The 15,058-nt window shown below is 38.2% G+C and overlaps 2 protein-coding genes across 2 annotated transcripts in view; one reads left to right on the top strand and one right to left on the bottom strand.

The window, feature by feature from the left end:
* CHAF1A (chromatin assembly factor 1 subunit A) overlaps positions 1 to 3,441 on the bottom strand; it is a 31,073-nt gene extending 27,632 nt beyond the window's left edge. The window contains exons 1-3 of the mRNA XM_053461762.1: positions 3,200 to 3,441; positions 965 to 1,009; positions 68 to 783 (exon numbers count right to left, since the gene is read on the bottom strand). Coding sequence (XP_053317737.1) covers positions 68 to 783; positions 965 to 1,009; positions 3,200 to 3,263 — 825 coding nt within the window. The 5' untranslated portion in view covers positions 3,264 to 3,441. The remainder of the gene's footprint in view (positions 1 to 67; positions 784 to 964; positions 1,010 to 3,199) is intronic.
* A 347-nt stretch (positions 3,442 to 3,788) lies between these two features.
* On the top strand, positions 3,789 to 15,040 carry SH3GL1 (SH3 domain containing GRB2 like 1, endophilin A2). Its single transcript, XM_053461765.1, has 9 exons — positions 3,789 to 4,027; positions 7,365 to 7,433; positions 7,900 to 7,972; positions 10,122 to 10,265; positions 10,411 to 10,544; positions 11,005 to 11,163; positions 13,381 to 13,609; positions 13,704 to 13,763; positions 13,914 to 15,040. Exons 1-9 carry the CDS (start codon positions 3,983 to 3,985, stop codon positions 14,108 to 14,110), a joined length of 1,110 nt encoding a protein of 369 aa, XP_053317740.1. The 5' UTR covers positions 3,789 to 3,982; the 3' UTR covers positions 14,111 to 15,040.
* Positions 15,041 to 15,058: the final 18 nt, after the last annotated feature.

Raw genomic sequence — 15,058 nt, 5'->3', positions numbered from 1 at the left:
CTGCACTTACTTTACTACATGCAAGCTAATACTTTAACCCTATTTTCCTGGACGGGTCATAACTTACTTTACTTTCAGGAGATACCGCAGCTGAGGGACTGCAGTGCTTTTCTTGAGGATCAGCTTGATTTTCAGGGGAGCTGACTGAAACAGGTGAACACGTAGAAGATGGGGGAGGCGAGTCTTCTTCGGAGGAGTCAATCTCTTTAAGCATATCTGCCGACAATTTACTTGATGCAGTTTCCTCAAGGGATATCCCCCTGATGGAATTCTGAGACCCAAGAGGTACTTTCACATCGCCCAATACACTTTGGTTGGGTGACTGTCCTAACATACGCATATTATCCATTCGCTCTGGTGTCTTCACAGAAATTGTGCAAGTGTCAATTTCTGCTTGTGGCGTTGGGCTGCGCGGTTTGCACTCTGAAAGCACAGTTCTATCTGTCAAATGCATCTGTGAACCTCCATTTATAGGACATGGTTCAGAAATGCTACTGTTTGAATCCTCCGTTAGGTCAATTGTAATAGTCTTGTTGACTTGGGTAGTTTTCAGTGTTTTTGTAAGATACTGGTCTATAGGTCCTTTACCATTAACAGTTTTTGGAAGAGGAAGTAACAACTCTGTTTCCATCACATAGTCATTCTCCTGGTCCTCCATGGATGCATCAAGCAGGTGTATTTTATTCGGAGGAGAAACATTTTGGGCGATTTTGACTTTCTTTCCTTCCTCAATTCTATCATTTTCTTTACAGACAGGATTCATACGCTTGAATGGTAATCGAGCTAAAAGATAAACAAAAAAAAGTCGGAGAAATATTACTGGATTGGACATAGCCCAGATCAAGCCTTCTAAATCTGTGCAAATTAACATTGTAATACAATGTTTATCACTGAACTATTACACCATACAAATGTAAAGATAAATATGCAAACATCAATATTTGGACAAACATTCATTCCATACCTTGTATCATCTTCTTTGAGGGGATTTTGGAAGAGGCTTTCACGGCTGGAGAGGAAAACATATATTTAGTTTACATGACATGTAATCAGAGACAGTAAAAGTAGTTCGTAGGCAACAACCAAATAACACTATACATAGTTAAAAACTAGTTAGGACAGGGCAAGCTATTCAAAAATAAAAGGCAGGTCACTTGTTATTAAACGGTACAAAGACAAAATAAAAAGCTTCACTATTACTTCATATGTGACACAAAACCTAAACTTTTCTCTAGAGCACCAACCAATGTAGTTGTAGATACATACAATTTTAACATAGATAGCCTGCATTCATGTGCATTATTTTCCAGTTTTTAGGATAGGTTGGTCTTGTGAAGTGTGTATGGCTGTGTGAGGTATCCCAATATACAAAGCTGAAAACACCTAACGAAACTGATGTTGTAGGTAGCTGTCAAAACATCTGAATCTAAACCTGACAGTTAAATGAACCAACATGAAAAAGCATTTACATGACAGTTGGGGCTTTATGTTATTTGAAACTTTCTTCATTTGAGGAAAAAAGAAAAAAAAAAAAAAAAAAAAGCTTATGGGTGGGTTAAGCTTTAGGTAAAAACACAAAAAACATAAAACCTGTATGTCATGAGATTTCCGATATATAGGTTAAAAAAATGACAAACGTAGCTGGAGGGTATGATGCGAGCACACCCAAAGGCCTCCGTACCGCACAGCCGAAAGCTCTGCTCTCTGACGCACATACTACATTATGGAATAAAACAGACGTTACTCTGAGGATTAGCTTGTGCATGATCTAGGCAGCCATATTGGACATGATCCCCTCTGTCAGTCTCTTCACTGGATGCCTGCGTGGTTCAGGGCTGCCCCTATCCTCTGTAATGCCCTCCCCTGGCCTATCAGTCTCTCCTCCTGCCTTCAGTCCTTCAAAAAATCCCTCAACACCCACTTCTTTAAGGATGCTTACAACATAGCATATTAACACCCCCCATATTTCCTTAGCTCACCTCTCCTAGCCCCTCTAATGCAATACTTACACTAGTGTGGCTGGTCCATGCACTGGCACTTTTACCTATTGTGTTTTACCCTAACTCCCTCTAGACTGTAAGCTCGTTTGAATAGGGCCCTCCTCACCTGTTGTCTCTGTTAGTCAATTTGTTATGTTACTACTTGTTATGTCCCGTCTACCCATTGTACAGCGCTACGGAATTTGATGGCGCTATATAAAACAATAAGTAATAATGACCCTAAAAAAAATAAAAAAAAAATAATAATAATAATAAAAAGACATAAGCAACGCAAATATTGCTGTATGTGAGACCCTGGATATCAAAGAGAAGCTTGATTTCAGCAGTATGAAGAGAATAATGATTGGTCCCAGAGGCTTCTTCCCCTTACGTCATAGGGAGAATGAATCCCAAAGAAACCAAGGTTGCAGATGATAGACAAGTACCACTCCATCCTACCATAAAGCAGATTTTTCCAGCTGCATCAAGTCTTGCATTTTCAGTTCCGATATTAAATATATTGTGTACACAATGGGGGAGGGGTACCTTAAATTACTATTATATCCATTATTATCCATTCACATTACGCAGCTACTGTTAATGGGAACTTTTAAATCTCAATTACTTAACAAAAATGGAGCAGAAGCCATGAAGCTTCATAAAGGAGTTTAGCTCTGCTGAAATGTGGAAGCTCATGTTTAAAAAGATAACTGTCATTACCACAGATGTCAGATTAACTTAATGCATCAAAAGCATAGACGCCATTTGGGCAAAGCTCTCACTTCCATAGTCTTGTTTGACAGTGTAATTGGCCTGCGGCTACTTAAAAGGAACAGTTCACCTCCTGAAAGCTGAGGTAAATGGCAACCTGTGGCAGGGCCGACATTGCCTGCCGACTTGCATGTTAAGGTTAATTATTTTTACAAAGTTTGCATGCACTAGGATTAGTTATCACCTCCTGCATCATAGCAGGAGGTGATAACTAATCACGTAGAGCGGTTAAGATGGCTGCCCCCATGGTATATTCATTATCTGGCTCTATAGTACATATACACTTTAATCGTTCTAAATGTAGAATTCAGGTTGACAGCTTTGCTTCAACGAAAAAAAGTAAAGTACTCGCCTAAAAGCACATAGGACGACAACCATCCTTGGCTACACGCTAAAATAAGCAATGGCATGTGAAAAGCGGCACATCTGCCGAACCCCCTAAAGCTCACCTGCTGGGCTCCTTCTCCTTTCCTGGGTGTTGGACCCGTCTTCTGTGTCTCCCTTCCCCAGCATTTTCCCGACTTAACACGCCCCGCAAAAACTGCAGGACGTATGACCGAGTTGATAACCGTAGCTTAATCCGTGTATCTACGATTTGTATACGGTCCTGTTCTGCACCAGTACACATAAACTACTTCACCCACCGCGCTCAATAACTTTCCCTTGTATTTGGCGGGAAGGAATCAGTCACAGGCCGCCCTCGCAAACTATTGGCTGAAAACCTACACATGAACGTAATCGACAAATAATGTAACCCGCCACCTACTTCACTGGCTTGTCACTGAACTAGTGTCTTTGATTGGTCACTTCGCTCAGCCCTTCTAATTTACGAGCGAAGCACGTCATTTTTATTGGCGAAGAAATAATCCGTATATTGCTTGCAAGTGTACCTAATAGAGTTTATGGCAACGAAGCAGCGTGAAAATTGCCACTATATTAATGTGACTGGTATCACGTTTCGGCTCTTAAGAATTCTTTTCAAATTATACATGAAATTCGCTTTCCGGCATCCTTGCCCTGATCAGAAATGGCTGCTTCCAGCACTCTTGGTTCTTTTGCCCAGAACAAAGAAGGCTGGTGCGGAAGTTCGTCTATCTCCACCCGTGCTTTCTCATTTCCTTTTTCTTACAGGAACTGACTGGTTGCCATGTAACTTCCTGAGACTAACCCCAGGAGGCTGAGACGGTATTTGTAAGCTCAAGTATCTCTATTGAGTGTCGCCGGCTTTAGCCATGTCTGTGGCCGGTCTTAAGAAACAGTTCTACAAGGCCAGTCAGGTGAGGGAAATCCATCATTTGCTCCTGCCTAACTGCGTTACCCCCTCTTTTTTTGTTGTTACATTTTTATATATATTATATATTAGTCTATAGGGTCGTGCTGTGGTTCCGTCAATCCCGCGTACTTAATGCCATGGTATAGAATGCAGAAATTGGCTTTTGCGCAAGAAAACCCGCTTTAAGAGAGAACGCGGGAGATTTTCGGGACAAGATGTGAAGCGACGTTAGGAGATCATGTGCGAGATGGTTAACAATATGCTTGTTATTTTGCTGTTGGGTAATACGGGAAATAGGTCCGCTTCGTGTGAGAAATGTGTGAGTTGAGTTGGCCAGTGGCTGTGGTTAAAACGAACTTTATTTCTGAGCCAGAGTTGGAGTTAACGATCTAGTGTTTATTGTTAGGGAAATCTGGTTTATTTCATCGAATGAGCTGCGTAGGTTGCTTTTATTTATGCAGATCTCTGCTTTAAAACGTCCATTGATTTAATTGTTAGCTTCTTGTTTTTTTCTTCTTTTTTTTGTACATTGTCCGCCTACTTTTTGTGGGATTTTCTACCACTGATGGCTTCGAAGGAACAATGGTGTTAGAAACACACAATATAACAAGAGGATGTCTTCTTCACTTCACATCTGTCTCCCCAGCCCCCATCTGTATTCATGGATTATACTTTGCCTTTCCTGAATGTCTCTTCTGAGACAGAAATCTATGACACCTTATGGGAGGTCTGTTGCTTCCATGCTCTTCATTCATGTTTATTAAAACAATCATGTTTTTGTTTTTTTGTTTTGTTTTTTTTTATTGTTACTTTCTGCCTCCAGCCTCTGTGTTGCCTGGAAGGGTCCAACCTGCTAAACCCTACAATAACATCCATTGTCCAACCAGAGTTTTCATAAAATGTTGAACCTTTATTTTCAGCCCATGGAATGGACCCATCTGCCCAAAAATATGACACAAAGTGACAGAAGCTGTCTGAAGCAATAGATCGATAATCCACTGCCATTACAGTGTCTTCTTATGTGACCAATGCACGGTTTTGTTCTTTTTTTTTTGTCACATGGCTTGAAGATATTAACAGTGAATTGGCTGCATGAAACAAGGTGGGATGATCCATTCTGGAACAGCCTTGGTTGTCCTCTTTTAGGAAGCTTACTTTTGTGGGACGGTTTGTGAACGTTATTATGGCAATGGGTATTATTATTGGAAAACCTTCTAACAGGGAAACTGTGATATGCATCTTTTCATATTTGCCTTGTAATTATCAAAATTCAGGCATATGAGGTGCTTCAAGAATCTCAACAAACACTTGTACTATATAATTTGTGGGGACAACCTAAACTGGCTAGAATGAAATTCCGGTTCAGGATAGATGTAGCAAAAGTACAGAAAATGCTTCGATGTTAAAAATGTACCCTTAAGGGGTAAAAACAGAGGCTTGTTGTTGGTAGGACCATCTTTTTGTATGCAGATGCTACAGACTGAGCAAACAGGTCTGACAGAGGCTTAGATGTGATGTAAGAAAGTATTCTTCTCTGCGCGCTCACCTTCCAGAAGAAATGGTCAATTTTAAGGCAATGTAAGCAAGCAAGGGGCAGATAAACTATCTTGAGCAAAAGGTAATACTTAAGACTAAATACAGTCTTTGTACACTAATAATTATTCTTAATAAAAGGTTTGTTTAGAAACCTATCACAGACTTGCATAACAGGCGAGTGCAGTAAGCAGAGCAGCGTCGGCTTTATCATCAGGATGGTCAAACAGGAAATGCTTACTTGCTGTTCCACATCTTCCCTTTGGCTGCCCCCCCACATGCATTTTTGAATGGTTTCCTGCCTTTTCTCCCTCACTAAAAAAAATATATCATGATGATTGAAGGCTTTCTGTGGAAAAAAAAATGCTATGTAGCAGTTGTTTGTTTTTTTCTTTTATTAAACATTTTAAAACATACTAATAACTTTTAAGACATGTACAAGCATTAACAAAATATTTAACTTAAACCTATACATCAGGTCTATTTAATTTTCCTATTAAATATAATATTTAGAGAACATGGAGTATAGTCATTTCAAACATCCAGAATGTATATCCAAAACTTGTGCCTCGAATTTTTGCTCAGGTTCCCACAACATGTAATTAACCAGTAGGATTTTTATTTAGGCACAGCAACCATCTTTTCTTACATATTCTAATATTTCCACTCCATTTTATATTGATATTTTAAACAATTTCCCAGCTCAGGTTTTTTATGTTGTTGTTACCATCTTTGTGGCTTTTATTATTATTTTTTTTATTATTTTTTTGAGGAAGGAAATTTGATTTAGATTTTGATTTTTTTTTTTATTTTGTTTTATTTTTTTTTATTTTTTTTAGAACAATCCCACCAAGTATGTAACAAACTCCCCTCTATCTTGTAACAGCACGAACATAAATTAGACAATGTAAAATTCATCTTATGTGTAATATTAGGACCCAGATGCCACATGTAGTGAATTTGTTGTTTTTTTTCACATCTATTCTTACATTGAATGTAAAATTGAGTACACCTTGTCCTCTGGAAAGAATGCTTTTTGTAATTTAATGCTAATTGTTCAATAAAATGTAATTTGCCTGGATCATAAAGTGTTACTGAACCTGAACACCTTTGTTAGACATGGAACAAAATCACATCCCAGGTATATTTTCTTGTATTTGTGTTTCACCACCGATGGTGCTCCCAACACCAATAGCTGCGCATGCATCACAGTAGTACATACATATTATGTTCAAAGAATGTTCTTCTTGTCCATGTACAAATTCATGTAGGCTCTTACCTGTATTAGGGGGAAAAATGTTCCGATTTGTTAATTTTAATCTAATTTTTTCTATTGTCTTCTGGCAAATCATTGGATTGGAAACATGCAAAGGGGTGAAATATGTGACTCATCTGTTATCACTTATCTGTTTGATTTTTTTTTTTTTGTGCTGCTCCCTAAATCCTTATGTTTGTGGATTTTGTTATTTATATAATAGTGTAAATCAAGAGCTCTATATTAGGCCTAGTCAACAGCTATTTTGCTAATGACGTCCAGCTCCTGTGCTTGCAAGGCAGCCTTTGATCCACTGGATATTTACCTAAGCGAGTTGTAGTTCAGCAGGAGCTGAATTGTTTGCTAGGTGCGGTTGACAGGCGAAAGCACGTGAGATAGTTGGGAGCTAGAAGAACAAGGGCCCAAGAGCAGAGTGTTTAAAAAAAATAAATAAATAAAAAAAATACATAAAATAAATAGGCATTAGCTAATGCTGAGCTAAGAGAAAAGCTTTGTTTGATAATAGACAATATTATTATTTCTATTTCTCCAGCTGGTAAGTGAAAAAGTGGGAGGAGCGGAAGGGACAAAATTGGACGATGACTTTAAAGAAATGGAGAAGGTAGGACTAAAACAGAAAACATGAGTGCAATGGATGTTATACATATGTTATTACTACAGGCATACAGTACTGTTTGACTATGAATTCTTAAAATAATGATTTCAAGCCTTCCTTAAAAGAACAGTCTATTCCCCCCAGAAATACTTAGAATTTTTAATGCACTCTGCACTCTATGCAGATTGCAGCAGGTATTCTTAAGAAACATCCGTTTCGTTAAACTACTATCTACTGAAACCACGAGCCATTGGCTGGTAAGCCTCTTGCCCAGTGTCATCGAAGCAGCAGCCTAGCGCGTGTATGCTAGCAAAACAGCAGTGCTCCTATGTGGCGTACATGGGATTGGATTTGAACATTTTAGGGATTCCTTGCAAACTTGTTGATTATATAATCACACGTATGACGTTTAAAAGGGAGTTATGATGTTAGTGAGGAAGTGATCTGTACCTGACACAATGTTTCTCTGCAGAAAGTGGATATCACCAGTAAGGCTGTGGTTGAAGTTCTGACGAAGACCACTGAATATCTACAGCCAAACCCAGGTAAGGGAAAACTAACCTGGTGAACCTCCTTAAATACTTTTACCTAATGGAGAAAAAACTATTTTCGGATCTGGAGGAGCCTATTCATTTGTCATTGGGAGGGCCCTAGGTTTAAGGGTGCCTCACCAACGTGTGCTAGCAGTTTAAAATGCATTTGCTATTATATGGCGAGTCCATCTTTGGGCTATAGCGTAACTGAGGGTTTCCATGGTCCTTTTGGATCCTGGTCAATGTATGGAAAAGGGTTGGTTTAAGTGAACCTTTGTGGCCCACAGCTGACCTTACTCACTGACTAATTCATATTTTAAAGTTCTTCATAAAGCAAGAAATAATTGAACCTTGTGTTAAGGCAGCATCAAACTGATTCCTTTGGATCAAAAAGTAGCGGAGGCTTGCAGTATTTCAAGAAAAGTTTTATGCTATGAAGTTGATTTGAGCCGTTGTATTGTTTATCACAGTGATTGTCTACTAAACTGAGCTAAGATAACAGAGCAAGATCACATAGAGATGGGTATTATGCAACTGCCTGTAAACATTTTGTGTAAATTTGAGAGAGAAAACATTTACTTTGAAAATTTACTTTTAATCTGATACTCAATATAAAAAAAAATGTGGAAGTTCCCCTTTAAGTATGCTTTATACAGGGCCTACCAGGCTTTTCCAGTAGTAGAAACGCATTGGGTCTGGACTCTCATAATATTTAGTGAAGTGAAGAAGAATCTCCTTTTGTCCAAACTTTCCTGTCAGCTCTCCTTTTTGTGAATAAATCCCAATAAATAGGCGTGTCCAGTATAACAAGCTTTTACCCTCAGAAAGCAGTGAAGACAATATACATACACTCAAGCACTTTTAATGCATAACTGTGTAGGCCCTTCAATTTTTTGTGTGTATGCCTTGTAAGTTACTGGGTATATTCCGTAGAATACCTCCATATGCATTTGATAGACCACAGTAGAGAAGTGACAGCTGCAGCTTCTACCTCGGGTAACTTTTTTGTACTGTACTGAACTGTCAGGGACACTAAACTGTCTCTTTTAACATCTTTGCTTCATCACGGCTTTCCCTGCAGTCATGATTTTTGTGACAGCGTTGAATGTCGTGTCTTAAAGTAATTGGTTGTCTCCTGGGTGCACTGCTACTGGCAGGTTCCTAGTGCAGGGGTTGCCTTGTTCTATAGATAGCACCACTAAAACCAATAATGTTGACTACTTGATTAAACATTGATAATGTTGTGTGAACAGTGATTGCTATGGTTCACTCACAGCAGCCAATATTTATTTTTTTTAGTGAGCGGGGTGTAGGTTAGCTTTAGGCAGCTTTTTTTTCCCCTTTACTTTGTTGGGGGTAAATATTAGTTTGCATGGGGATAAATGTTATAGGGTGTTTTTCTTAAGCTAAGCTCATTGTGTTTAATTGTAAGAAGCACTAAATTAATCTTTTTTTTCCTTTTCACTATTTTTCATAGGTATTTAATATGCTAATAAATAATCAATAACAGTGGCTCTTCCCTCAGGGAGTGTTTCCATAGACAAAGGAAATGTTATATTAACCTTAGAAATATATGCATATGTAGTGACCAGACTTCAATAATTTGGAGAAAATGAAAAGAAAAAAATACATTGTGCAAAATTGTACAGTTGTATCGGAATCGGGGGCTTTTTTATATAATGCATTTACATGTAACTGTCAATTGGTATCTTGAAAGGCAATAGGATCTTCAATTATAGTTCTCCAGCAGATGTGTTAGATTTGATGCTGTTTATTAAAGAGGAAAGTCTTGTATGATGCACATATTTTTCTTTGGTCTTCTCTACTTCACGTCTTACATTCTGAACTGTTTTGAATGTGACTCCCATTCTTTGTTAAAGCTGGTGTGCAGCAAGTGGGAGAGGTCGCAATTTGTGAAAACATGCTGGAAAACACCCTATTTGAATAAACATTGACTATTTGGCTTTCACTAAGTATAACTTGTTATACACAGAGGGCGAAAATGGAAATAAAATACTAATAGTTCAGTAAAATGAGAAGTAAAATTTGCCAAAATGTCAAAGTGGCAGCTTGGTAAATATACCTTTAATCTCTTGTGCGTAGGCATCTCATCTTACTTATTTTTCCCAACATATATTCTGTCTGTCCTTTTACAATTCAGCATCTCGTGCCAAGTTGTCTATGCTGAATACTGTGTCTAAGATCCGTGGACAAGTAAAGAATCCGGGATACCCCCAACCAGAAGGTCTCCTAGGTGAAAGCATGATTCGATATGGCAAAGAGCTTGGGGAAGATTCAAACTTTGGTAAGTAGAGCAGTGAACATTTGATTTATGCTACTGCATTAATATATATTTATATATATATATTATTATTATTTTAAATGCATTTCACACTTGCTGTATGATTATGCATTTGCGTACTAGTCCTTTGCTGACACTCTGTGCACAGGGGAAGCCTTACTGGATGCTGGGGAGTCGATGAAGAGATTGGCAGAGGTGAAAGACTCTTTGGATATAGAAGTCAAGCAAAATTTTCTAGATCCTCTCCAGAACCTGTGTGACAAAGATCTTAAGGAAATTCAGGTATATAAAACAAGCACGGCAAAAAAAAAATCTTCTAGCTCTTGGGGAACTCTGGTGTTAAGGGGTATATTCACTAAGCTGGGAGTTGACTACATTTAATAAATAGGACAGTTGAAGATTTTACTACAAGTAGAGCTGAGTTTACCCTGTATAATAATTAAATAACTTTCTAAAGCATCTGCTCACACTGATCCTTGCCAGTGTTGGGCCTTTTGTAACGAATGATTAAAGGAGTGAATTAAAATGAACTCTCTTCCAAGCTCGCCTTTAAACGTGTGCTTTAGTGAAGAAGCTCTTTTTCTCTCTTAGTGTTTGCTTAGTTTTTAAATGGTTTTGAAATTAGATGAATTAATTGAAGAAATTGGGAGTGCTTACTTTGGGGGCGGGGGGTGGCTTAGCTGTGCTTAGTGAATTTCTCCCATTGTTTTTTAAGTACATGTCACACTTTTTGTTCTTTTAGCACCATCTGAAGAAGCTGGAAGGCAGGCGGTTAGATTATGACTATAAGAAGAAACGCCAGGGAAAGATCCCTGATGACGAAGTTAAGCAGGCAATGGAGAAATTTATAGAGTCTAAGGAAGTGGCTGAGACCAGCATGTTAAATCTTCTTGACACTGATGTAAGTTGTACATATAAGATATATAAGAGATGCTGTCGCTAAACTGAAGAGTCTGCGGAAGGTCAGCAGTTCAATGCTTAATTGGGTAGTCTTGGACATTTCCACAAAGTACAGGTTTATAGGAATACTTGTCACATAATGTAATTTGCTGGAAATATTTATCATTATTATTATCTTTTATTTATATAGCGCCGACAATTTACGCAGCGCTTAATACAATACATATATACAAGGGGTATGACAAGACGGGAATTGACAGACTAAGACAAACCGATACATTAGGTGGAGAGAGCCCTGCTCATATTCAGAGCGAAGACAGTCTGTGTCATTTTATTACATATATGATTATAGTAAAAACTCACGGTAGGGTGCTTAGTGCTAGGCATGTTTTGTTACTTGAAGCAGAACAGCAGGAAAGCTTCCATAAAGCTTTGCTCGAGTTCCTTTGTTCCTGTTTTCTTTCTTTGATTTACAGGCACATTTGTGTGCTGCCTTAAGGAGAATGAAAAGACAGGGAATTGCATGGAAGATCAAATCAGTCTTTTTCTTTTCCATGTTTTACTTTTGAACATTTTTATCGAGTTTTCAAATATAAAATCAAGGAAACCAGGGTACAATATAATAAGAAAAAATATACATTGCGCAATGACACAGTACCCCAGTAACATCCCCCAAATGACCATCAAATGAGGAAAAAAAGAAAAATAACGCCATGATACAAGAAGGCTAGCAAGAAAACTCTAAGCTGTTCTTTTCCATTTTTAAATTGTTCAGACTTTTTCACCGTTAGTAGAGACTTCTGCTTCAACCAGTAGCATAGCCAAGGTATTTACGGCAAAACGTCCTTTATTTCCTATGATCAATAAGTGCAAACAATTTTGCAGTCCTACCACCTGACCAGCAAATTACAATGCTTTCATTATTGTGGATTAACATAGCCAGAGTATTTATATGAAATGTCCTTTTCCCATGGTCAAGTTAGTAAAGTGAGATTGTAAAGCACTCTGTGTGAAAAAGCTTTCCTGCTAAAAGGGATTAGGAGGTGACAGTTGAGAATGCCTTGTTGGAAGAGCCAAGTTTTTAGCTTCTGACTGAACGTGGGATGGTCTTCTGTTGTCCTTGTAGGTGGAAGGAGGGTGTTCCAGAACTGTGTACTTAGTGCTTTGTTTTTCCTTGCAATATTTCTCGCTTTTTGTAAGAGCAGTTGAGTAGAAGCGGAGGTTTCTACGGGAAGGGTGTAGAGTCAATATCTCCAGTTAATATAATGGCCTACGTTTACGTAGTGTCAAGTCTACCTTGAGGAGTTTGAAAGTTGCTTGTTGCTTCGCCGGTAGTCAATGTAGTTTCCTCCGTTCAACTGTATTGCCTGTAATGAGGAGAACAGATAATCTGGCATGCTCACCTATAGGCCGTTGCAGTCTAGACCTGAAGAGACTAGTTATGTAAAAGATGTGTGCTATTGCATGTGCAGTGATTTCAGGGCAGTTTTTTTAGTGGCCTTAATCTGGAGGTTTTAGTGAAAACTTATCCATTACTGCTCTTGGTGTTTGACCTATCGTGAAAAGAGGGTTACCTATGATGGAAATGTAGTCCTCTTGATCGGAAAAGATCCACAAGAGGTTTGATGAAGATGTTAACTACGATGGGTGATAGGGGATGACCCTTGGGGCACTCCAAGTTACTTTATTACAATTATTGCTGGCCCGTGGAGTTTGAGGTGGCATGCTGGGCACATGTGAGTTTTTTGGTTAAGCCATCTTCTGTCATGGCACCCTTTTTACTTTTCCTTATGGGTTTTGATGTTCTGTTCAGATTGAGGACTGACTTCTATTAGACTTAGCCTGGTTTGAATAGAGGCCTTTGTCAGGCTACACTAAAGATTCAGCTTCAAGATATGTCTTTACAGACACAAGACTAGCTAACTGTTGTCTCTTCAGATTTGCAAAGCTGTGGTTTTGAAAAACCATCTGCCACACCGCCTTATTTTTTCATTTTAGTTATCGTGATCTATTTTGGGCATTTCATTTGATTATTCATTACCTAGATAAGTGGAGAATGTTCATGAGGAATACCAATTCTTAGTTACTTTCCTTGCCAGAATCTAGTACCCCTTCAAGAATTTAAAGTAACTCATAAAAATCATGCTAACAGCAAATGCCATGTATTAACAAAAATATATTGTGTTCTATAGGTTTGTAAAAGTTTTGTTTCTGGCAGGTGGAACAGGTGAGCCAACTCTCGGCATTGGTGGAAGCCCAGCTGGATTACCATAAACAGGCTGTGCAGATCTTGGATGAACTGTCTGATAAGCTTAAGGATAGAGTGCAAGAAGCCTCTTCTCAGCCGAAGAGGGAATTCAGACCTAAGCCACGAGAAAGTTATGAATTCTATGAAGGTGAACATTCTAATGGCGGTTTTCCTTGCAACCCTGTCTCCAAACCTCCAGGTAAGATTATTAATCAACAGGTGGCCACAGTGCTTTTTCTTGTGTGTTATAGTTAAGAATGTCCAAAACATTTACTTCTGTTATATTTATGCAGCATCCTCCTCCTCATTCCGTTCTGACAAGCCTGCCAGGTCCTCCAGTAACCGCAGCTCCAGTAAGTACCACTTCTTACCTCTCTTGCCTGTTCTCCTGTCTTCCACTGTCATGCTGGTTTATTTTCCTTGCAAGTTTCAAACTTTTTATTTACTTTGACTGTTTGTTTCTCCTACAATTACTTATTTTTCTGTTTCTCTTTATTTTATAGCCCCATTGGATCAGCCATGCTGTAAAGCGCTGTATGATTTTGAACCAGAAAACGATGGGGAGCTTGGATTCCGAGAGGGTGATATCATCACTCTGACTAATCAGATTGATGAGAACTGGTACGAAGGAATGATTAACGGCCAATCTGGATTTTTTCCTCTCAACTATGTAGAAGTCATGGTCCCATTACCGCAATGAGGGTTACACTCATAGTTGATAAAAATGATCCGACCATCTTGCAAACACAAAGGACCAAAATCTTGAGACTATCTTCTTCAGTCTTGGGCAAACATGTTGAAGACCACAGTTTTTTTATTATTATACATAAGAAACTACAGAACAATAGCTGTTGTATAAACCGATCTCCGTCCTTTTCTCTTCTTCCCTTTTTTCAATTCTTTTGTTACATGCCCCGTTTTCCAATGCATGTGAATTATGAAATAACACTAATTTTTATATCTATGGATATATAGATTTTATATATATAATATATATATAAAATCTTTTCGCCCAGGACAGTGTTATTCTAGTGGTTCTCTTCTGGGTTTATCTGGTCCTGGTGTTAATAAACTCATATCCAGTGTATATACATATATATATAAAAGTATAACCTTTTATATGCTTTATTACCCATTTCTTATAGTTGTTACATTGTATCAGTTTAACTGTAAAGAACATTAACTTTTTAACATTTTCTGCTCCCAGCTGCAGAGATTTAGTAGACTACAAAAAAAAGTGATCTTTCTCCATTCTATATATAAACCTGGCTGGGCCAGTGTTAAAGTAGCAATGCCAAAACAAAAAGCCTGTTTGTATTTTGTGGAGTAGACTGTTCCATCTAAAGGATAACAGACTTGTGAATGATGGTAAGAGATCACTATAAATAAAAATTGTCATTGCTTGAACGTTAGAAGGCAAGTAAACTTTGGATACAAAGGGCTCACGTCACACACTGCCTTGTTGTGTAGTGTGACATCACAATATAAACACTATTTCAGCAGGATATCACAAAGGTATATATGTGAGAATCTATTCTTGGGAAGCTGCATAACTCCACAATTAAGTGCCACTACCAAGAAAAATATATACTACTTATAATCTTTTGAAATAAAAAAAAAAAATCCAAAATCAGTTTTTTTTTGTTTT

This window comes from Spea bombifrons, chromosome 1, assembly GCF_027358695.1.
Source record: "Spea bombifrons isolate aSpeBom1 chromosome 1, aSpeBom1.2.pri, whole genome shotgun sequence".
Taxonomy (NCBI): domain Eukaryota; kingdom Metazoa; phylum Chordata; class Amphibia; order Anura; family Pelobatidae; genus Spea; species Spea bombifrons.
This window is presented reverse-complemented; position numbering and strand designations above follow the sequence as displayed.